The following is a 24,874-nucleotide window of genomic DNA, read 5'->3' on the forward strand; positions in this document are numbered from 1 at the left end:
TGTACCTGCTGCCTTTAGCAGTGGTAATGGAAGTGGGTTTGAAAGGTGTTGTCCGCCGAGACTTCATGAATGTCTGAAGTGCATCTTGCAGATACTGCACACTGCTGCTACTGAGCATCGGTGGTGGGGGGAGTGGATGTGTTGTCAATTGCGCAGGTTGCTTTTTCCTGGATGGTGTCAGGTTTGGTGAGTTTTGTTGAAGCTACACTCATCCAGGCAAGTGAGGAGAATTCCATCATGCTCCTGGCTTATGTATTGTAGGTGGTGGTGAAGTTAAAGTTGCCACAATCTTATCAAAGTCCGAAGTGTGGTGCTGAGAAAGCACAGCAGTCGGGAGCATCCAAGGATCAAGAGATTCGACATTTTGGGCATAAGCTCTTCATGTTCCTGAAGAAGGGCTTATGCCCGAAACATCGATTCTTCTGCTCCTTGGATACTGCCTGATTTGCTGTATCTTTCCAGCACCATATTCTCGACTCTGATCTTCAGCATCTGTAGTCCTTACTTTCTCCTTGAGCATCGATAGTAGAGTAATTGAAACAGAAATGCTCCAGAGACCAGAAATAAATGATTGTAAGTAATCAAAAATTGTGGGGTTCGAGGAGATAACGAGGCTTTGGAGAATTTAAACGCAAAAATTAGCAATTTAAAATTACCCTCTATTTGATAAACAGGGATTATGTTGAATGTGACTTGATGGAAGTTATAAGATGGGAAGTCGGCTTTGATACGTTTATGGAGATAGAATGTGGGAGACCAGCCAGAGTACCTTTAAAAAAAAAATTCAAAATTAGACATAATTAAAACCTAAATGAGTCTAACAGCAGCAAATATGCTATAATCAGGACAAACTCGGTTGTTTAAGGTTGCATTTCTTGTTAATGTCATGGCTAGGTGGCATAATTACTGTGCACTCAAACGGAGTTCATTTTATGTCACTGGCAAATGTTGGAATGACAGATGCCTGTCAAAAAGTTGCCACTGGCTGTATTTTCACAGGATAGAAACAAACTCCTAAACCTTCCAGCACCATAGAACCAAGACCTAACTCACCATAGAGACCTTTACAAAGCAATCTTTAAAGGTGAGTTTCTACTAAGCTGAAACTTTTAAATATGATCCTGTTATAATGAATAGCCAGTACTATTCTTATATTCTAAAACACAATGCATTCTATGACAAGAAACATCCTCATTAACGTCATCATCATTGCTATATACATGTGTGCTTCCAGAGCCTCCAAATATAGTTTTTTGATCGTTTGAAGGAATCTTCAGTGTTGAGATTGAAGTTGTAATGCTTGTTTGCTTGTCAGCGTTACCATTTCACACTGAATCTACTAGACAGCAAACGTGAGGATTTTGTAAACCGTAGCTGGCATGGAGGCAAAGTCAGCCATCAAAATGGTCACCTGCATATGTGTCAATAGGCCCATTGATGACCCAAGACCAAAATAAACTGATGCATACGTAAGTGACATCACTATATTCCTTGTAAGATAATATCTCCGGCTACATGCTTGTGTAGAAGTCCTTCTAAAGAATGTCCAGGGGACCATGGGACTGAGAATCCAGGAGCAGGGCAAAGGTTGTGATAGTACAGCCAGTCATGGAGTAATGTAACTGGGCAGCTCCTCGTGTTTGGCAAGAATGAGGAGGTATCTGTGGACTGAAACTAGACTCCATTGGAATGTGGGGGTGGCGTCAAAGAAGCAGGCTGACAGCACAGAGGGCTCAGCCAGGCCCAGGCTCTGGCAGATGACTGTTGCAGTTCTGGTGAATACCTGAAGGCTGTTTCAAAAATCTTATCCTTCTGGTTGAAGGCAGTTATGTGCTGCTTTGGTAGTGATGTGGCATCACCTACTGCATGCTTTTTGAGTTGCCTCCAAGCGGTAGTCCATCAAAAAACAGAATTTAACAAATGTTAAATTCAAACAGAATTCAGTGTTGGCAGTATTTAGCATTTTTAAATTCAGCTACATGATGTAGTAATTACTGGTGGGGCCAGTATTTATTCTCCATCCCTAGTTTCCCTTGAGAAGGTGGTAGTAAGCCACCATCTTGAACTACTCCAGTCGGTTTTTTGGAAGTAGATCTGCAGTGCCATTTGGAGAGGAAGTTTCAGGGCTTTGACCTCACGACACTGAATGAATTAAGTGCTGAGAATGAACTGGGCCACAGAACACAGTTCATTTCATTGCGAGTTCAGCTCTGTTCTGAGATGTAGTGGTTCTGAGCTGGCTTTTCGGTTCAGGTTTTTTAATTAGTGGCACTCCTTGTATTTATTATCTTAGGCTGCTGCTTTCTTGGTCCTTGCTCATTTTGCCTTGGCCTTTGCCAGCAGACATTCAACTTTGTGGATCTTGGGTTTCTTTGCCATTGCTTTTTTGCTGCCTTTTTCAGCACTGCGGCCATGGCTGGAGATTTCACTATGTTGCTTGGAAAAATATCCAGGCTATTTTGTGACCACTGAAGCAACAGCATTTGACTTCCAAGTTGGGACAGTGTGTGGGTTGAGGGGGTACTTCTGGATGGGTATATTCCCTTGCATCTGCCAACCCTGTATTTCAACATCATCCAACCAGATAACTCTACCACCTGAAAGGACCTTGGTACATTACTGCAATGCCTCTTGTAGTTAGTGCACTGTGTAACAGTAATGGAAAGGGGTGCGGGTGAGGGGAGCGAATGTTAGAGGTGGTAGTCAGGATGCAGATCAAACCTGCCGTTGTCCTCAATGCCCTTTTGGGAAAGAACCTACTGTCCTAACATGGTCAGGACTACATATGACTCCAGCCCCACAATAATGTGATAGACCCCTCTGTAATAAATGCTGACCTAGTCAACAATGTCCATATCCCATGAATGTTTTTTTATATATAGTAATGTTCACTTTCTTGAATGTGCTGGAGCTGCAGTTGTCCAGGCAAGTGGAGAGTGTTTTGTTATGCTCCTGACTTGTCTTAATTGCAGATGGTGGTCAGTCTTTCAAGAGGCAAGTTACGTCAGAATTGCCAGCATCTGATCTGTAGCCACTGCATTTATGTGGCTGGTTGTTGTTTTGGTCTGGATGTGTACGGTGACAGACTGTTTCAGTGCCAAATGACTTGAGAGTAGTGCTCAAACCTGTGTTATGAGTGAATACACCCACTTCTGATCTGATTAGATTACATTACATTACATTACATTACATTACAGTGTAGAAACAGGCCCTTCGGCCCAACAAGTCCACACTGACCCGCCGAAGCGCAACCCACCAATACCCCTACATTTACCCCTTACCTAACACTATGGGCAATTTAGCATGGCCAATTCACCTGAGCTGCACATCTTTGGACTGTGGGAGGAAACCGGAGCACCTGGAGGAAACCCACGCAGACACTGGGAGAACGTGCAAACTCCACACAGTCAGTCGTCTGAGGCAGGAAATGAACCCGGGTCTCTGGCGCTGTGAGGCAGCAGTGCTAACCACTATGCCGCCCTTATGGTAGAGGAGAAAATATTGATGAAGCATAGTTGGTCTACGTTGCTACCTTGAACCACTCCAGTGATGTCCTGAACCAAAATCATTGTCCTCCAGTAACTACTACAGTCTACCATTCTACTAGTTATGACTTTAAACAATATCAAGTTTGTAATATAGAAATAGACAGTCTTGGTAACGATATGAATGTGGTCAAAAGTTCACCTTGGGCCACATATAGCACCCGGATTGTGAGCTTGGTCCCAGATTGTTGCTTTGTAGTGGGACGGCATGGGAGTAACCAGGAAATGAAATTTGATGTGGGGACTGAAAACAACAGCTTCTGTCTTCCTAGTATTCAGCTGGAGGGAATTTCTGCTCATCTAGTACCAGATATCAGATGAGCAATTTTATAATTTAGCAACAACGGAGGAATATGAGAAAGAGTGTGATGAGGTATGATTGGGTGTTATCAGCATGAATTATAACTCTGCTTTAGGTTGCTGTTGCTGCAGGGCAGATTGAGTGAGAAATAGGAGAGCGAGCCAAAGATCGATCTGATCGGTAAAAACCAGTGGTAAAGATTAGATTAGATTAGATTACTTAGTGTGGAAACAGGTCCTTCGGCCCAACAAGTCCATATCGCCCCGCCGAAGCGTAACCCACCCATACCCCCACATCTACATCTACCCCTTACCTAACACTACGGGCAATTTAGCATGGCCAATTCACCTGACCTGCACATCTTTGGACTGTGGGAGGAAACCGGAGCACCCAGAGGAAACCCACGCAGACACGGTGAGAACGTGCAAACTCCACACACAGTCGCCTGAGGTGGGAAATGAACCCGGGCATGAGAATTTAAGATCTGTCTGCTGCAATTCGATGGACAATGCAGATGGGAGTGAGCAATCCCAGTCAACTGGATATCAGTAGGGAGGTGATAGAGGAGGATGGCATGGTCAACATGACCAAGTGATGTGACATAAGGCTGTAGACAGATTTTAAAAGCAGAGTGAGGAGTTTTGGAAAAGGTTTGGACAATATCGAAAGCCATGCTGGAGCTTGTAGGACCAAGGGATGATGGTGAGGCTGCCAAATTCTGGATTTTGTGAATGCTGGTGATAGTAATTGGAGAGCATTTATTACCTCTATCCTTGGTACTTAAAAAAAAACATTGAGGTTTTATTACCTGAGGAATAAAGGGCTAGAAAGAACTGAAAATGAAGTATAGGATGAACTTGGATAAATGCAACTTTCATGACAAACATGATGAAAAAAACTGAAGGCTACACAATACTGGATTCCATTTGAGTGAAGAGTAGGGCAATTGATAGAGTAAGAGGTGACAGATGTTGAAATGAATGTAAAATGCAAGATACTTACTTTTGTAATATATTTAGTACCAGCCAATAGATCATGTAAAATTATATCCTCTTCTATTTTCTGAACACACCTAATGAGAAGTCTGACAAATTGTGAGATTACATACTTAAACTGGAGGAGAAAATTCTTCTGACAGTACCATATTTCTCCTAATAGCAGGGAAGCTTAAACATCTACAAAATACATGAACTAGTAATAGCTGAGGGCAGTTTTGAATATCAACTGAGCATTCATGATAGTTGTTCCCTGCTCCAGGAAAAAAAGTTTGAAATTTTAATCTCCAAGGCCCTGCCAATGAGCTTTTGAACAATCCCAACCATTAGGCATTAGGGAATTATATGGCTGTTCTTTTTTTTCCCCACCAAGGCCATGGTGGATCAAGTTTCTTGCAGATCTGGGGCAGGTGAGATCCACTTATTCTGTGGGGCCTGAGGTTTTGCACATGGTGTTACTTTTCCCAACAGGTATTGACTAAGCAAAATCTATATTGGTTTTGGGTAGGGTTCCTAAGTTTATCAAATTTAAGATTTAACCAAATAGCTAGAGCACAAATCAATTAACCCACTCATTTTAACCAAGCACTATGTTTAAATCCGTTGCAAATGTTAAACAGATGTAAACCATTGTGAAGAAATTCATTCGTTGTAATATGAAAGGAACATATGTCATAAATTTGAAATGGTAATCCTGTGGCTATTTCAGATTAGGTTGTTTTCATGTACCTAAGATGTAATTACCAGATAGTACTTGATACTATTGCTGCCAGGGCAGTTTTAAAATGCTTAAAGTAAAATACTGTGGACATTGGGAATCTGCAACACAGATTGTGGGAGTAACTTCAAGTCTGGCAGCATTTGTGGAAAGAGAAAGTTATTATTTCAAGGCTACTATGGTTATTCATATCTGAAGTATCATACCTGACTTGAAACATTAATTCTGTTTCTCCTTGCACAGGTGCTGTCAGCCCTACTGAGCTTTCTCCAGCATTGTGTTTCTCATACAGTTTTGCAAGGATCTGTTTAGGCATATACCTGGGGCCTCAACTTAACATGTTCTATGTCAATTCCTAACCAGGTTTGATAGATTTATGCATATTATGCTTTTCATCAATTAACAATTAAGCTAATAGAAGGCACACACAACTGGTACCTGTGTGAAAAAATATACTTATGACTTGAGTATTTCAAGATATTGGACTAATGCAGCTCGTTGCTGCAAATATGACTCTCTTCAAAGTATTAAATGGTGTTCACCATCACACTTACAGATGTATTCAGTTTTTGGGTCAACTGCCCTCATTTTGTAAGTCAGTGACACTGTTGAAAATCTTGTGTTGAATCAAAATTTTTTGCATGACACAAAATGTATGACAGAAATATTCATACATTTTGAGGCATGGCATTTGATTTTTCAGTGGGATTTATTAATTGCCCCGTCTTTGCTGGTTGCTAGCTTGTTTTCATTATCATGCAATTTTCATACCTAGTTAAAGAATTACATAATTTTTGTTATGCTAGCAATATGAAATATTTATTATCCAGTTCCCAAAATCGTAAATATTCTTAGATTATGATCATGGACCACAAATTTAGCTAGATCCAGAGTTACTCAATTTCCTCATTTGCTTTTGCTTTGTTTTGCAGTGGGATGCTATCCCAGAAATGGATGAACGCAACCGACCCATCCATACCTACCAGGTTTGCAATGTGATGGAACCCAATCAAAACAACTGGCTGCGGACTAACTGGATTTCACGTGAGGCAGCTCAAAAAGTGTACGTTGAACTGAAATTTACCCTGAGGGATTGCAATAGCATTCCCTGGGTTCTGGGGACTTGCAAAGAGACATTCAATCTGTATTACATGGAATCGAATGAGTCTCATGGTGTTAAATTCAAGCAAAATCAGTACACTAAAATTGATACAATTGCAGCTGATGAGAGTTTTACTCAGATGGATCTAGGAGATCGTATCCTTAAGCTGAACACTGAAATCCGTGAGGTTGGGCCGATAGGCAAAAAGGGATTTTATTTGGCCTTTCAGGATATTGGAGCTTGTATTGCTCTTGTCTCTGTGCGTGTGTACTACAAAAAGTGCCCATTTACTTTTCGCAACTTGGCAATGTTTCCTGACACAATCCCGAGAGTTGATTCATCATCCCTTGTGGAAGTCCGTGGGTCCTGTGTAAAGAATGCAGAGGAGAAAGACACACCAAAACTCTACTGTGGTGCAGATGGAGACTGGCTGGTTCCTTTGGGAAGATGTGTCTGCAGTACTGGCTATGAGGAAGTGAATGGAGCCTGCCATGGTAAGTGAATGAAGTACTTTCTAAAAGTTTTTGAGATGATGCAAGGAAATCCTCTGTTCGAAGAGCTTTGACAATAGTATGGGACGCGGGAACAAGGAATGGTCAATGCATCAAATAGTTACATAGAAATAGACCAAGTCTAATCGTATGTTCTGACATAGATTTTGCAGTGAAGAAAACCTGTAACCAAACAGTTTCGTTACTTTGGGACAACCCTAAAGGGAACTACAGCACTGCAGTGAAACACAAAGTGTACGTGTCACAGTTTCCAAAGCTTCTGAAGCTTTTAACTGAAGCTATTTGAAAACTAGTTTCCTTTATCAATCTCATTAGTAAATAAGACTGTTCTAATTAATGTCACTGACCTACTGAATGTTTTTTGTAGATGCTGAATGTCAAGCTATCATAATATATGCTGTCTGTTCATAAGGTTAATTATTTTTTCTGTTGATTAACAGTAAATAGATGAATGCAGTACAAGAAGCAATGTTTTGGTTAATTTTCTGTAGCCTGCTGCATGCAACATTCGGTTATTAACTTCTCAAGCCTGTTGAGTAAAAATGTTCAACTTGAATGCCTACCACAATGATTTCCTGAATGATCAGGGCTGAAATGCATTTCCCAGATGCTTTTTGTGATTTAGACACTTGTGGGTATGGACGTGACATTCCTGTATTTGTCATGTACACCTGTTTTCAAAACACTGACAGAGACCTGGAAACTGTTTGTCTGTCTGCTGTCGACTGGAAGCAGAGCCTCGCGGGGAAGACAGTAGAGCAACAATGGCAGGGGTTTCTGGGTGTAATTGAGGACACAGTACAGAGGTTCATCCCAAAGAAAAGAAAGATTATCCAGGGAGGGGGTTATACAGCCATGGCTGACAAAGGGATTTGGGAAATGTATCAAAGAAAAAGAGAGTCTATGAAGTGGCCAAGAGCACTGGGAAATTAGAAGATTGGGAAGACTACAGAAACAAACAGGGGATAATAAAGAGAGAAATAAGGAAGGAAAGGATCAAATATGAAGGTAAGCTAGCTAGTAATATTAGAAATGATAATAAGTTTCCTTCAATACAGAAGAGACAAACAAGACGTAAAAGTAGAAATTGGGCAGCCCAAATTGATGCTGGAAGGCTAGTGCTGGGAGATAAAGAAATAACTGAAGACCTTAATGAGTACTTTGTGTCAGTATTCACTGTGGAAGACATGAGTAAAGGGGCAGAGTTGAGAATGGTAGCCATTATAAAAAGAAAGGGCTAGAAAAGCTAAAAGGTCTAAAAGTTGATAAATCTCCTGGCCTGGATGGGCTACATCCTAGAGTTCCAAGAGAGGTGACTGAGGAAATAGTGGAGGCACTGACTGTGTTCTTTCAAAAAATCACTGGAGTCAGGGAAAGTCCCAGATAATTGGAAAATCGCTGTTGTAACCCCCTTGTTCAAGAAAGGATCAAGACAAAAGAAGAGAAATTATAGACCGATTAGCCTAACCTCAGTTGTAGGTAAAATTCTAGAATCCATTGTTAAGGATAAATTGCTAAATTCTTGGAAGTGCAGGGTCAGATTAGAACAAGTCAGCGTGGATTTAGTAAGGGGCGATCGTGCCTGACAAATGTTAGAATTCTTGGAAGAGGTATCAAGTAGGTTGGACCGGGAAAACCCAGTGGATGTCGTCTATCTAGACTTCCAAAAGGCCTTTGATAAGGTGCCTCACTGGAGGCTGCTGAGTAAGGTGAGGGCCCATAGTGTTTGAGGTGAGCTACTGGCATGGATTAAGGATTGACTGTCTGATGGAAGGCTGTGAATTTGGATAAAAGGTTCTTTTTCAGAATGGCAGCTGGTGACAAGTGGGGCTCCGCAGGGTTCGGTGTTGGGGCTGCAGTTGTTCACTTAATATTATGATCTGGATGAAGGGGCGGGGGCATTCTGGCAAAGTTCGCCGATGATATGAAGTTAGACAGGCAGACAGGTCATACTGAGGAGGTGGGGAGGCTGCAGAAAGATTTAGACAGTAAAGGAGAGTTTTCCAAAAAATGGATGATGAAATTCAATGTGAGCAAGTGCGAGGTCTTGCACTTTGGGGGGAAAGAAAAATACAGGCATGGACTATATGGTGAGAAAATTCATAAAGTCAAAGTACAAAGCGATCTGAGAGTACTAGTCCAGGATTCCTAAAGGTTGATTTGCATGTTGAATCAGTGGTTAAGAAAGCAAATGTAATGTTGTCATTTATCTCAAGAGAGTTGTTTATGAGACTTTATAAAGCTCTAGTTAGGCCTCAGTTAGAATACTGTGTCCAATTTTGGGCCCTACACCTCAGGAAGGACATATTGGCACCGGAGCGTGTCCAGTGGAGATTCACATGGATGATCCCTGGAATGTCAGGCCTAACATGATCAGCTGAGGACCCTGGGATTGTATTCATTAGAGCTTAGAAGGTTGAGGGGAGATCGAAGTTTCTAGTGCGAGTAAGTGGAATCAAAATACCCATCAGCCATGATTAAATGGCAGAGTGAACTCAATGGGCCGAATGGTCTTGCTTTCACTTCTATGTCGTATGGTCTTATGTTTATTCACTGGTCAGGCATAGCATGTGACAATCTTACAAGCATCAAGAAAACATTTTGACAGTCAAAACCGCACAACATACAGGCAGGTGAGATTAGAAGGCAAAGCAAGTTACTGCACAATAAAATTTGTATTACCCACAGAATCACTTTTTTTTTCTTTGCTCATTGGTTGAGTCACAAATATTAAGGATATTGCGTGCACATGCAATAAAGCAGGTAATTCTGTTCCACAATATATTTTGATGGTCATGTGTTCTTGCTCCAAACATCTGAATCAATGCAGCTCTTGTACATTGTTGTGAATGGGCCCTGGGCACAGTGCCCCAGTTCATTGCAGTTCCAGACCGGATATCCCAAACCATAAAAGCTCCAGTTAAAGAGGCATAAACTGGCTTCCCTTATTTGGACACCCACTCCCCTAATTTGGGTGTAACAAGGTTAATTTGAAAAGGATTCTTTCACTTGTAAATACCTTTTTCCCAAACCCGAATGAACTTTTATTTTAAAAGGAGCCAATTTAACTAGTCTGCCTTGAGTTGACGAAGTTTGAGGTAATGAATTCCTAAATGCAAGAACAATTAATAACGTAATGCATGCATACAAATTAGAAATAAAAAGTCAGTCCAAGGGGACAAACACTTAAACACACCTGCAAATTACTTTTGAATTGCCAACAAACAGAAAATAATTTGGCATCACCACCCTTAACAAATTGTAGCAGTAGCATTGACAGTTGTGCAGCTTACTTTTGAACTACTTGATTTTGTATAGGTTGGTTGTAGTTTTGTCCTAATTTCCTCTTCTAATTGGTTGACAATGATCTCAAAGGGAGAAGGTCTTGCTTTACCTGCAACAGAGGATTAATTAGGGGATGTTCTTCAGCTATGACCTTCACCGCGAATGTGTGAACCCAAGATGGTGCACATGATTGTATTCAGTCCCAATATTACACCCCTTTTAGAGTTGAAACTGAAGGTTAAACCCTATTCTTTTGTGTTCTTCAAAGGGAATAACATAATATGTCTACAGTTTGGAACATGATTGCAGCTCCTTGTTATGGTTGTAGTTGTGAGGTCACAGTCCAGTTTGTTTTGAAGTTCTATGCTACCTTTAGCTGTTGCATCACATTGGTCCTGCACAGAAAACTTATCCAGATGCAATTAAACTCTGAAGCAGTCCTCTTTTAAAATATATGTTTAAATACTAAAACTGTGCATAGTACTTTGAGGTTCAGACCTGTGGTCATCACATTTGTATTGAATTTTATTTTTATAATATGGTAGAGCTTTAAATATTTATTTCACCACCTTGACTGTAGAGTAACTAAGATTAACTGATTTTGTAATAGAAGATCCATCTGTGCTTCTGATTTATGAACTGAAATAATCAACTATACTTTCTGTAAACATGCTCTGGTAGCATGAGGCTTCCACAAAAAAGTGTATTCATAGGTTACTATCTCAGTAGATATGAGAATGGATTTTCACTTTTGTCCATTTGTATACTTGGCTTACTTTTAAGATGAATCAACGTACTCTCAAAACAACATACTGTACAAGGCACAGCCACCTGATGAAGGAGCGGCGCTCCGAAAGCTAGTGTGCTTCCAATTAAACCTGTTGGACTATAACCTGGTGTTGTGTGATTTTTAACTTTGTCCACCCCAATCCAACACCGGCATCTCCAAATCATAACAAAAAACAAGGTTATATATTCAAACACAAAGTAACTGTCAAAATATTCTCTTGCATGCTCAGGTCATGAGTAATGAAATTACTGAGGCATTAATGTGTGGAGTAGAATCATCGAATGGTAGCAGCGCAGAAAAATAATCATTCAGTCAGTCATGCATGTGTTAGGTCTCAGCACAAACATCTTGCCAAGTAACACACTCCTGCCTTTATACTGTAGTGCTGCATTCTTTTCTCCAGATAATCATTCAATTCTCTTTTTGAGAACCATGATTAAATGTTCCCATTGCATACTCAAGTATCATATTCCAGATTCTAACCCCTTGCTATGTAAAGATACTTTTCCTTATTTCAGTGAATTAAGGTTATTGGCAAAAGGAGCAGTGTTGTTTTGTTCTTGATCCAATCAACAAAGTTTCTCTTTTCTACTTTGTTCAGACCACTCATGATTTTAGAAACTTAAATTTCCTCTCCAGCATGATTCCAAAACTTCCCAGTGTCTTTCCCTTCACAATCTTGTATGTCTCACTGGGATCACCTTATTGTTGTAAACTCCAGAGAAGATGGGCCTAATTTACTCAGCCTGTCTTCGTCAGATAACACCCTCTTGTGAGGCCAATCTAGTGAATTGTTGCTGCAGAGCCTCCTATACTAACACATCCATTTGTAAAAGTGGTGATGAAAACTGCATAAAATCCTGCAGATGTGGTCTCACCAAAACACTGCACGATTTTAGCTAGACTTCTTTATTCCTGTAGCAATCATCTGCAATAAAGGCCAATATGCAATTTGCTTTTCCAACCGCTTGCTGCACCTGGGACTTTTTGCATTCCACGAATGACCATACACCTTTACCTTTCAACATCAATACTGAACAAGTATCACATCTTTTAAACAATGTTTTTCTTTTATTACGAACAAAGTGAATAACCTGACACTCTGGGAAACAAAATGACAGATACAATTAGTTAACCTGTCTCCAAATCTTTGCAGCTTCCTCCTAGCTTTATATCATCAGCAGACTTAGATGCTTTACTCTCTCTAAATTGTAAATAGTGGACCCAGGATTAATCCTTGTGACACTCCACTGTTCACTATCTGCCAATTTGAAAAAGTCTCCTCAATCCACTAACCAGTTGTCTATCCATGGTAATGTATTAACTAATATTGCAGACCTTATCTGTTAACCTTTTGTGTGGCAATCTGTTTGAATGCCTTTTGCAAATCCATCAGACATGCTGAACCTTTTGGTTCCACTTTATCGAGCCTAATTGTTGTATCCTCAAACAACTCTAATTTTGTCAGACATGATTTCCTTTTCGTAAAGCCGAATTGAGTCCTTGTAATCACACTGTGCTTTACTCAGTGCATTGTTAAGAGTTAGAATCAGAATTAATTTTATTGTCACCTACTCACATGACCACAGTGAAAGTTTACAGGTCACCATTTACACTGCTATTTTAGGTACAAAGGTATCTAGGTAAAGATTTTTAAGTACAAATTCTTAGGAAAAAAACATGGAAAAATAAAGAAATAAAATGTCTACCATTACAGATATTCACACCACTTCAGGTACAAAAGTGCAAAATAATAGAAAGAAATTAGAAGAAAAAGAAATAAGAAGTTCAGAATATCAGCCTTCCAATCCAGTCCGCTTTGGCACCTTGCCTCAAGGCTGCCAAGGCCACAAGGCTGCTCTGGATTCACCTCGAGGTTGGGAGTCCACAATGACTTCGCTCAAGGATAGGAGGTAAGAACAAAGAAGGATAAAAACAAATTAAAGATAAAGGACAGAAATGGATGGAGCAAACGAGTTCTGGCTGAGGAGTCCTGTTCTGCTGCCATCTTGGAATTTAGATGACTTCCTTCATTAATTGCAGCCTTTTCCCAACAAATGTTTTGCTTATTCTCTCCCTCCTTTGTTAAAAACCAATATACACTTGCTATTTCCCACTCTGAGACCATTCCCAAATTAAGGAACTTTGGAAAATTTATAGCCAGTGCATTCTCTTTCTCTCCAGTTATTGCATTTTGAATCCTAAGGTGTAGGTGTGAAGAATGTTTCCTCTTGTGGGAGAGTCTCGAACCAGGGGTCATAATTGAAACATACAGGGTCACACGTTTAAGGTGGAGCGAGGAAAACATTTTCGAAGGCTGAGTGTCTTTGGAATTCCCTCCTTCAAAAGGCAGTGGATGCTGAATTTCTTTAACTTACGTTTGGCAGAGGTAGGTAGATTCTTGATTACCAAGAAAACAAAACTGTCAGGACTATGCAGGAATGTAGAGTTGAGGTTAAAATCAGATCAGCCGTGACCTTATTGAATAGCAGAACAGACTTGAGGTTCTGAGTGCATTACTTTTGTCCTGTGTTCATGTTTGTAGGCTGTCAAGTTCTTGGGATTTTGCAGAGTTCAATTCTTGAAATTTCCCCAATACTACTTTCTCTGATAGTAATTGGATTTACTTTTTTAAGCCCTAGGTTACTGTCTATTTCTGGCATGGAATTTGTGTTCCACTATGAAGTTCTAAAACCATCTGCAGGTTTAGCACTCCAGTGCTGACTAGATGCAATTTTCATAGTAGTATAGGTGGGCTGTATGACAAAGCACTTCATAAGGTTATATAAGTAATAGTGACTGTACTGACAATTTTAGTGGTAGTCACTTGACCACAGGTTTGGAATTTTTGGTAGACCCATATGGAATAAACAAAGCTGTCTGCAGAGGTATTAATGTTTTCATCTAAAAACAATCCAAGCCAGGCAACTAACTTAATGTCAAAAAATTTGCGTTTCCAGTTTTAATTCACATTTGTATGATATTTTTGGCATGAGAGATGAGGGATTGACCAGTCCGTCTGCTCATTAGACAATGGAGAGAAGGCTAGGAATAAACACTGATCTATATTTCAACAGCGGCTTCTGGTGGAAGACGAGTGAGTAGGGAAATGGATTTGTATGCATGAGCTGAATCTCTCTCTCTCCCTCTCTCCCTCCCCCTCTTTTCCCTCCCCCCCCCCCCCCCCCCCCCCCCCTCTCCAAACAGCACCTGGTGATCAAGCAAATGTTTAAAAACAACTATTCATTAAGATCTTTCTAAATTCCCATTTTTAAAAAAAACTCTGGCTTGAATTAAGAATCTAATCCTTCGAGACACTAAGGACTTCTGACCTGCATAACTGTATTTCAACCAATCTGCACCAGATGCAGTGTCTGAAGCATTGACTACCAATGTTGAATTTTCTGTTAATCTTTCAGGTTTGGATACTAGAACTCTTTTATTTCACTCAAAACTGTCTTGGTGTTTTGCTCCTTCATTTTCCACTCAACTATGTTTTATTGAAGTTTGATCGCTGCTTTTTAAAAAACAGTGTTGTTCTTCGAATCCCTACAGTTTGGAAATGGGCCATTTATCCCAACAAGTCTGCACCAACCCTCCGAAGAATATCCCATCCAGACCAACACCCCTACCCTACTACTTAACATTTCCCCTGACTAATGCCCCTAACCTACATATCCCTGAACACTATGGGCAATTTAGCTTGGCCAATTCACCTAACCTGGACTGTGGGAGGAACCTGGAGGAGACTCATACAGACACTGGGAGAATGTGCAAACACCATATAAACAGTCATCTGAGGCTGGAATTGAACTCAAGTCCCTGGCGCTGTTAGGCTGCAGTGCTAATCACTGAGTCACTGTACTGCCATGTTGTAATTGACTTTCCCTCTGCTCCCAAATCCTCAACCTACCACAAAAACCTGGTCAAAACTGTTTCTAAATAGCTTAGCAGAAGAAGGAAGTCCTCCATGTTTCTTTAGTTTTCAAGTAACCAATTATGGCCAGGTTGTTGCCAGGTTTGGAGGTTTGAGCTGTAGAGAGAGGCTGAAAACAATGGGGTGTTTATTTTCCCTGGAGCATCAGAAGTTGATGGTTGACCTTAGAGGTTTATAAAGTCATGCGGGACATGGATATGGTGAATAACCAAGGTCTTTTTCCCCAGGGGAGGAGAGACCAAAACCAGATGGTATAGGTTTAAGGTGGGAGGGAGAAGGATATAAAAGGGGCAATGTTTTCATGCACAGGGCAATGATGTGTGTCTGGAGTGGGCTGTAACAGGAAGTCATGGAGCTGGTACAATCACAACATTTAAGAGCGATCTGGATGAATACATTAGTAGGAAGGGTTTAGAGGGAAATGGGCCAAACACTAAGACCAGATCAGGTTAGGGTATCTGGTCAGCATGGATGAGTTGGACCAAAGAAACTGTATAACTCCAGTTTAGCAAGAAGATTTATTCAAACAAAGATAAAAAAGATTATTCAGAAAATAGTGTAGGCTATGCAAAGGTATATCTAGCTTGAGTTATAATATTCAGCAAACTGTGGTTGACAGTCCACAGACCATATCAAACAGCGAATGAGATCAAGACCTATCCCATAAGTTTCTCAGAAACCATTCTTTCCGGATATCGGTAATGCAGTGCATAAAGTCTCATTAAGACTTTATAAAAGGAATTCCAATTCTTCACCTTGGATCTCCCTCAAACTTAACAATTGCAGACTGCCTTTTAAACTGCTCATGTTATTGTAGCTCATCCTCCTTTCTTGGGACTAGGTTCCTTGGGGTTCTGGAAAATGTACTCCAGCACCTACTCTTAGATGCATTTTCCACTGACAGCCAGCATTACCAAGCAAGGACTCTGGACGGGTTTCTCTGAGCACCAATCTTGCTCAGCTTCAACCAGCAGATGCTGCTTCTCAGCTACTTCCAACTCTTTGAGGGAAGTAATTTCCCCTCATCTCTGTAAACCTACTACTTATCCTACAATTGTTGTACAATTCCCAGTGATGGAATATTAATGTCCTCTTGGTACCAATCCTGAAATAAGAAGATAACACCAAAACTAATTCCCCAACAAAATTTGTCCATGTTTCTTGTATAACGAATCACCACAGTGCTTCCCTGTGCATCTGTGCTGTGTGTTGTTCTTGTCTCATGCTGCCACACGATGCTACCTTGCTCAGTGACTGCAGCATCATGGGGGGAAAGCTACTGATTGAGGGCAGACACTGGAGGATGACCTTAAGCAGCACTGAGTTCAGTGCCTGGTTTCAGACTGTAACACGATAGTGAAAATAATCTGAGTCATGATCCAGGACACTGGCTGAGCAGCAATAGTGGGATTTGAAGGCTGTTGGCGAGATGACATGTGGTATGGTGAGAAGTGTGGATCTCATGACCTCAGTGTGAGTTTCCTCAGGAGGCATGAGCACTGGTTGCCTACAATGCAATGGAAGCTGACCTGTTTGCTGTCAGTATTGATTCTGCAAGCATCCTCAGCACTGGTGAGCAGTTCTCTTTTAGAAAGAATGGGTTCCAAGCCCTGCAGCAAGTTAGCATTGGTTTCCATGCTCCTTGACAGCAACTGGCAGGCCTCCCAATATACCTAGCACCTCTGTGTGCAGGCTCATCAGTATTCTACCGCACCAGCCCCATTCAAATCCTAGTCCAAGTCTGTGCAGCACAGTCTGGTTTATCTTCTATCCCAGAGACCTGACAACATACCACGTCTTTGCTTTTTGCAGCCTGTTTGTGCCTGGTGATGCATTGACCATAAGACACAGGAGCAGAAGTAGGCCATTCAGCCCATCAGGTCTACTCCCCCATTCAATGAGGTCATGGCTGATCTGATGATCCACAACTCCACGTCCCTGCCTTTTCCCCATGACCCATGATTCCCTTACTGATTAAAATCTGTCTCTATCAGCTTTGAATATACTTAATGACCCAGTCCCAAGAGCTCACTTCAGTGAAGAATTCTATAAATTCACTATCCATTGAGATAAGAACTTCCTCTTCATGTCTGCTTTAAATGGGCAACCATATTTTCTGATATTATTCCCAATAATTCTAGTCTCTCCCATGAAGGAAAATGTACTTTCCGAATCAACCGTGTCAAGTCCCCTAAGAGTCTTGTATGTTTCAATGAAGCGATCTCTCATTCTTTTAAACTACAATGAGTGGAGGCCCCACTTACTCAACTTCTCATCATATGACAGTATCATCTTAGTGAGCCTTCTCTGGACTGCCTCCAATACCAGAATATCTTTCCTTATATAGGGGAAACAAAAGCTGTTCAGTTTTCCAGCTGTGCTCTACCAGTGCTGTATAGTTTCATTATTTCAAAAAGAATGGAGCATAAAGATAAAGGCCAAGATCCCATTTGCCTTGAGAAAGTGGTGTTACCATTTTGGGTCTGGTGACCGTTCTTCAGACAGTCCTGAAGAAAAATCACTGAACTGGAAACATTGATTCTGCTTTCTCCCCATAGATGCTGTGAGAGCTGCTGAGTTTCTCCAGCAATTTCTGTTCTTGTTTCAGATTTCCATCATTCACCGTTCCTTTTTTTCAAATTCCATTGCCTTCTCCTATTATCTGCTTCTCTGTCGTCTTTTTGTCATTTATACATGCAGACTCCCAAATCCCTCATTGCCGCTTTATGCGTCTTTCTCCATTTAAACAATATTCAGCTCCTCCTTTTCCTGCCAAAATCATAACCTTACATTATAGTTCAATTGCTAAGTTTTTACTCACTTCCTTAACTTATCTATATCCCTCTGTACACTCTCTACCATCCTCAGCATTTGCATCCAGACCTTCGTTTGCATGATCTGCAAACTTGGCTATAGTACATCCACTTTCCTCATCCAAGTTATAAATGTACATTATAAATAATTGTGCCATTGCACTGATCCTTGTGGCATTCTGTTTGTTACATGTTGCCACCCTGAATATATTTCCCACACCCCCCTCGCATACTGATACTGTCTCTGCACTATCCTCTAAACTGCGTACAGTACCGGTATCTTAGCCAATGATTTCCAATGCCAAAGGATGGTGTTTATTTATTTGAAGTGTCTTCTTGTTCACACTTTTATTTGTTAAGCTGTAGTGACTGGTTGGGAGGCAGATTTTGAACAGTGCAGACATAAATGCTGAAGGGGTGGGTGGACTGAGTGAAGGGGATATGGAGTCTGAAATCTCAGACTTAAAGCAAACAACTTGGTTTAACATAGGGTTTTTCATGATCACAGGATGTCTCAAACTACTTTTGCAGGTAATCAATTATAGGCTTCCAAAGAAGAGTCCTATTGGACTCTGTTAACTCTGCTTCTTCCTCCACAGATGCTGTTGAATTTCTGCATCATATTATTTTATTTTAGATCTCTGGTAGCCTTATGTGTAGTTGCTGTTGCAATGTTAGAAATGCAGGGACCATTTTGCATACGGCAAATTTCCCTAAGTGGCAATGTAATAATATTCATGCAATTTGATTTTGTGGTATTGATTTAAGGAAAATTTTAGCCAGGACACTACAGATAACTCTGTTCCTCTTCAAAACTAATACCACGAGATACTTAAGTCTATCTGAGAGGATACACATAACTTCTGACTAATCTACACTGCCTCAAGACTGCACTGGTGTATTCATTTTTCAGGCACAGTCCTTGCAATACAGGAATTTATATCACTCTGTTTTACAAAATCTTGCAAGTTCCTCCCTAATAGGAGTATGAGTGGATCTTTCAATGATTCAGTGAGCCACCTCACCATGGGCAATAAGTGCTGGCCTTGGTAAAATGGTGTCCTCATTCTGTGAAATATTTCTTTTACAGAAGTTTTTGTGCTGCAGCAACTGTTTATTTACAAACATTTGGATATGACAAACAAGTGTCATTGGACTAAGGAATGTCAGATAGTGATGGCTTCATGGTTCTATGCTCCATGGGATCCTACATCGAATCATAGCTGCTTTAGTCTAGTGATGTTGCTACATTGGCCATTTGACGACAAGCTCTATCCTCCCTGAATGGAAATCTTGGTGGGCAATATACATGTGGCACACTCCTATTGTGAATTATTCCAATAAGCAAAATGTAAGATTCTTAATTTTAATGAGCAGCAGTCATCAGCCTTCAGAACACCGATCTGAGGAAGGACATAGCAAGAGCCAATTAGATAATTCGCATATGGTGCAGCTCAAAAAGGTTTTCAGCTGAGTCAGCCTGATTAATTGGCTTTCAAATAGAAATTGTGCACAGCCTTAAGGTTACTGTCTTGAACATGATAGATTTAATTTTTTTTGCACCATGTTTTTCGTGATTTAAATGTCTCTGGTTCTGCTGGCAACAGACACTGTTTGAATTGCAAAGCAATATCTGCAATGAAATTTGTTTTTAGTAATATACTACAATACGTTATTTAACTTTGATAACTGGAACACTTCAAAAATAAATTGTCTTTCTTTACGAATTCTGTGGCAGTTTAAAGCACTGATTTATAGCATACTCTTTCTCTTGTCCCTACTGTAACATTAACATTATTTACAGGTTTTGAACTTAACTTTATTTCTTTATTTACACTTTATACTGAGAAGAACTGTAATGTTGTACTTTTAACTTATTTCTTTACTTGTACCCACTGTTTTGTACTAGGTACCTAGTGCCTAAAATGGTCCCAGGAGTGGCGACTTTGTACATTTTTTTTTCATCCTGTATCACTCTACCTGACATGACAGTAAAACCTAATTCCTAGTCACATTTCCTAAACTTAGTGTAGCAGCTCTCATCCAAAGGGAAACACTAAAACTGTGTTGCTATTATCCGCTTGCAGCGAGGATTTGACTGATCAGTTCAAGATTTAGCAAGTTCTTGCATTGTTGGGGCTCTTTCTCTGAGCAGAATTACTCTTAAAACTGATTTTGTTGTAATGTCCATTATCTACACATGCTCATTGTGGCCAGCTAATATTTTGTTTGTGTAAGTTTATTTTAACTGTATAGATAAACTAAAATGCGTAAGAATATCTCCCAACATAGGGGAAAAAAAAAAGTCTTGGCAAAAATGCAATAGTTTTTAGATATTTGCAAGTTATGAATTAGATTTTAAAAATGACTAATGTATTTGTACAAACCATCATGAAGCTATATTATTGCAGACGTGAAATAGAAATTGCAGTGCGCTATGTTATTTATAAACAAAATAAAAATAATTTGAATCATTTGTGATGAAATGCTATGGTCACAAATCCAATATTGATTTGCCTTCAGTGAAACCAATTTGAGTTAACCAAATTCAAAAGAAATAAATGATCAGACATATGTGGGAGGTGCTAAACAAATAGATTTAAATCTGATCATCTTGAATTTACAATCACTGTGGTCTATAAGTAGTCAATGTTTTGTGTGCTTTCCTAATGTTATCTCTCAGAATATGCTTCTCACACATTTTTCCTTAAGTACTATATCAAATCTAGAAGCCTAAAAGTTAATGATGCGATATTAATGTTCATATGAAATTGTTATTGAATGCTGTAACAGAGGCATTGAGCTATGCAGTCTAATTTTTTTTTACAAGGTTGGTGCTTACCACAATTAGTGAGTAGTGCATTTAGAGACAAATTGATTCTTTGAGTAATTTCAAATGTGTATACTACACAAGGTTTGAAATTTACTTGTGATTTTTTTTTTAAAGATTGAAAATGTACTTGTCTTAAGGTACTATCCAGAGAATGGTTTTGTTACAATTTTCCTGACATTGTGAAACACTCCCCAAAGCAATCTCACTTCTGCTCACCAAGCAGCACTTATATCGTAAGAGCATGATATAAAAAAAAACTAGGAGTAAGCAATTCAGTCCCCTGAGCCTGTTCCACCATTTAATACATTCACAGCTGATCTCATCTTGGCCTCAAATTCACTTTCCAGCCCATGCTCTATAACCCTTCAAATCATTATCTGTGCTGCGAAACACAAAGCATGTTTTGTTTTTACATTTAGAGTCATGGCTATTTGAACAGGGAGAAATTTGACTTAGTCTCACTTCCTCCCAAAGTACTCTACAGAATTGTAAGCAGATTATATATTCAAGGTGGGTTGCAGTGAACACTCGGCATGCATACTTTGCAAGCAAAGTTCAAATAGAAGTCAGCCAGAATCTAACAATGACAGAAACTGCTCAAGGGAATGAATGGTCTTGTCCTCATAACATAAAATGTCATACCAAGTAATAAAACTGTGTCTAAAATGTAGGAATTTGTTGAACAGAAAGAAGGGGCTTGCAAGCAATTGTTTTGTGTATGAATTATTGATTTGTAAGTATTCTGTGGAAATAAGATTTGATTGTAAATGGTAAATAATCATTAGAAAATGGTATGCCGAAATAGAGTATGTAGAGAAGTTCATAGTTTTACTATGTCCTTGACTTTTTTTTTTAAATGTAACATCATTTGGCTTGGCAAAATGAACTGTGAAATTCCAAGAAACCAAATTGTCCTCCATATGGTAATATTAAAGTACAAAGTTAGAACTGATGGATCACCAAAACGCATCTTGCTGTCTAGTCCTATCTGTTTTATTGGTCAGCAGATGACTCTAATTTACTTATTCGACGCTTGTTTAACAAAGTAGAACTGTCAAATTGAGAATTAACAAAATCTGGATGTTCATTTGGGTTCTGCCAAGAGTATTCTGCTCTACACGCTTTTCAGCTTTGATCCGAACATGAGCAGGGCCCTCTATTCCAGAGTGCATTGAATGCTTATCCTTAACATTAAAACAGCGTCCGACCCAGTTCAGCACTTAGAAAGACCGAGTAGAACTGATGTCAGTTAGCATCAGTAAAAAAGCGAGTCTCTGCTGGCTGGAATCATACCTAGCTCAAAGGAAGAACGCTATGGTATTTGAAGCCAATCATTTAAGTTCAAGGGAAATATCTTGGATTCGACTCTCATTAGCCACTTACCTAGCTAGGTAAAAACAATGACTGCAGATGCTGGAAACCAGATTCTAGATTAGTGGTGCTGGAAGAGCACAGCAGTGCTTACCTAGCTACTCTACTCTGAGCATTGATTTGTTCTGAATTTATATCTTTAAGCATATAGTAAAGACACATGGTGAAAGAGAATGTACTCCAGTGCACAACCCTGAATTTAAAGGTCACTCCGATCGTACTATCATGGTCTGATACATCTATGACAGGTGAATTGAATAAGAGAAGATTGAACAATGTCTCACTCATGTTAGTTCTCACCCATCTTCCCTAAGTCCAGCATGACCATTATAACCTTCAAGGCTTGGTCAGCAAGAATGGGGGGAGGCAATCCTGTTTATGGACATTGAAATCTTCCTAAGTCCTTGCCAACCTCTTTGTATGTTCTAAATATGTTTCACATGAAGGTATAAATTCATCACTTGTGAGAGGGTGGCAGGAGCTAATCAGTCGGAAAGTTTATGCCTATCCTTTCCCTAATGCAATAAGACAATATTGGGTCTGCAATCAGTTTTCTGGGCCCTCTGGATCATACCTCCAAATGATCTGCAATAATATCTGCACTTTCAGTAGATTTGTGGTGCTAGTGAGCACAGATCTTTCTTAGAGGTGGTGTTAGAGGAATCTTCAATGCAATGGACTCAATGTTATATCAAGATCTATGTAGAAATTGGCAAGGAAAAACACTATTTGTGTCAGGTTGCGAATTCAAGCCCATTACTATAAACTTCATTGATCTGTCTGCAATATTATCAGAATGCTGAGCCATTGGAGGTGCCATCTTTCAGATGAAATGTTAAACTGAAGTTTTTCCTCTGTGTGTTCTTTCAGGTGAACATAGAAGATCAAAGAGGACAATTTGAACAGAGCAAAGATGCTATCTCAATGTTCTGACTAGCATTTATTCCTCAATCAATGTCACCAAAGCAGATTTATACAAACAGCTGTTTCACATCATGGAACCTTGCTGTGTACATGTTAGTTGTTACATGGACTGCAGTTCTTTAGCTGCAAATTACCTGGAGTTGCCAGAGTTAATAGGCAATGCTATTTAAAGAACAGTGAGATTTGATTTATAGTGCTGCTTCTAGAACTTCAGTCTAATAAATGAGGATAAATTAATTATTACCTCCGGAATCGTTTGTCTTGGAGGAGAATCTGAGAAAATGTTACTTTGTCAGATATGACTAATTTTGATTCAAGCAAGTATTTCTGTCAGGCACAAATGAAATCTGGAGTACATAATTTAAAGTTGAATGCCCAAAGTTAGGGAGAGCTGGATATTTTAATGGTGAAAGTGCAATCATATTTTGTACGATCATGACTAGCTTTAAGAGGATTGAATAAATTATTGTTAGGAAAAGGGATTAGAGCTAGTTTTTTTTAAATTCCCTGAAGCAAGCATTTATTGCCCAACCTGAGTTGCCCTTGAGAAGGTGGTGGTGAAATGTCAAATTGAACTGCTGTTGATCTATTTGGTCCAGATAGATCCACAATTCCTTTAGGATGGGAATTTCAGGACTTTGACTCCATAGCACTGAAGGTAGGTGGTAAGTACCTTAGAGAGGAACTTCCAGATAGTGGTATTCCCATGTAACTACTAGTCTAGTCTTTCCAGATGCAAGTGGTTCTGCGTTTGGAAGGTACTGTCTAAGGAGACTTAGTGAATTTTAGCAGTGTATCTTTTGCATGGTGTGCACTACTACTATTACTACTACTACTGAGTGATGGTGGTGGAAGAAGTGCATGTTTATGGATGTGCTATGTCAAACAGACTGCTTTGTCCTGGATATGTAAAACCTGTTGAGTTATTGGAACTAGGCTCACCCAAGCAAGTATTCCATCACGGTCTTGACCTTTGCCTTCTAGATAGTGGTCAGGCTTTGGTGAGTCCAGGCAGGTGGATTCACGACAGAATCCATCGTGTCTGACTTGTTCCCTGAACCATGGGATTTATATGCTATTGTTATTCTTGTGTAATAGAGTTTAAATTTTCTTTAAAAAGAATAGGCTAGATGGAACTATGAATGTAGGTTTGCTCGCTGAGCTAAAGGTTCATTTTCAGAAGCTACCGGACGTTTCGAAACATCTGAAAATGAACCTTCCAGCTCAGCGAGCAAACCTACATTCAGAACCTCAACCTGAGCTACAAATCTTCTCCAAACTCGCTGGATGGAACTATGGCTTATCTACCTGCCTAGGATAAATTTAAAGGTTTTTGTTATTTGCTCATCGACAATTTTTTTTTGTGTGGATGTACATTTTCTTTTTGGAGTAAAGAACTTGATTTTAATTTTCATGAGCAAGCTTCCACATATTTAGAAAAGAGGAAGTTTATCTTATTTCTCTCACACTTTCCCCAGCAGTTAATTAAAATGTCATTTCACTTGACTCTCTCAATGCTTTCCCCTCTTTCTCTCTCTCATGCTTTCTCTTACACTCTCTCCATCAACCATAGACTGGGAGCAGGCTTTGTACAAATATATTTAGAGTCATGATTACCAGAAAATGGATGGAACCCATTAAAGACCAAGGGGGACAGCCTGTGTGTGGAGCCGGCACATATGGTGATGTCTTAAATGAATACTTCTCATCTCTACTTAGAGGAAAAAGATGTTGCAGCTATTGTAGCA

The 24,874-nt window shown here is 39.8% G+C and overlaps 1 protein-coding gene across 2 annotated transcripts in view; it reads left to right on the top strand.

Moving 5' to 3' along the window:
* epha6 (eph receptor A6) overlaps positions 1-24,874 on the top strand; it is a 695,995-nt gene that overhangs the window by 135,733 nt on the left and 535,388 nt on the right. For both annotated transcript variants that reach the window (XM_072585079.1, XM_072585081.1), the window contains one exon: positions 6,492-7,155. In XM_072585079.1, coding sequence (XP_072441180.1) covers positions 6,492-7,155 — 664 coding nt within the window. The remainder of the gene's footprint in view (positions 1-6,491; positions 7,156-24,874) is intronic.

Source organism: Chiloscyllium punctatum, chromosome 15 (assembly GCF_047496795.1).
Source record: "Chiloscyllium punctatum isolate Juve2018m chromosome 15, sChiPun1.3, whole genome shotgun sequence".
Classification (NCBI taxonomy): Eukaryota; Metazoa; Chordata; class Chondrichthyes; order Orectolobiformes; family Hemiscylliidae; genus Chiloscyllium; species Chiloscyllium punctatum.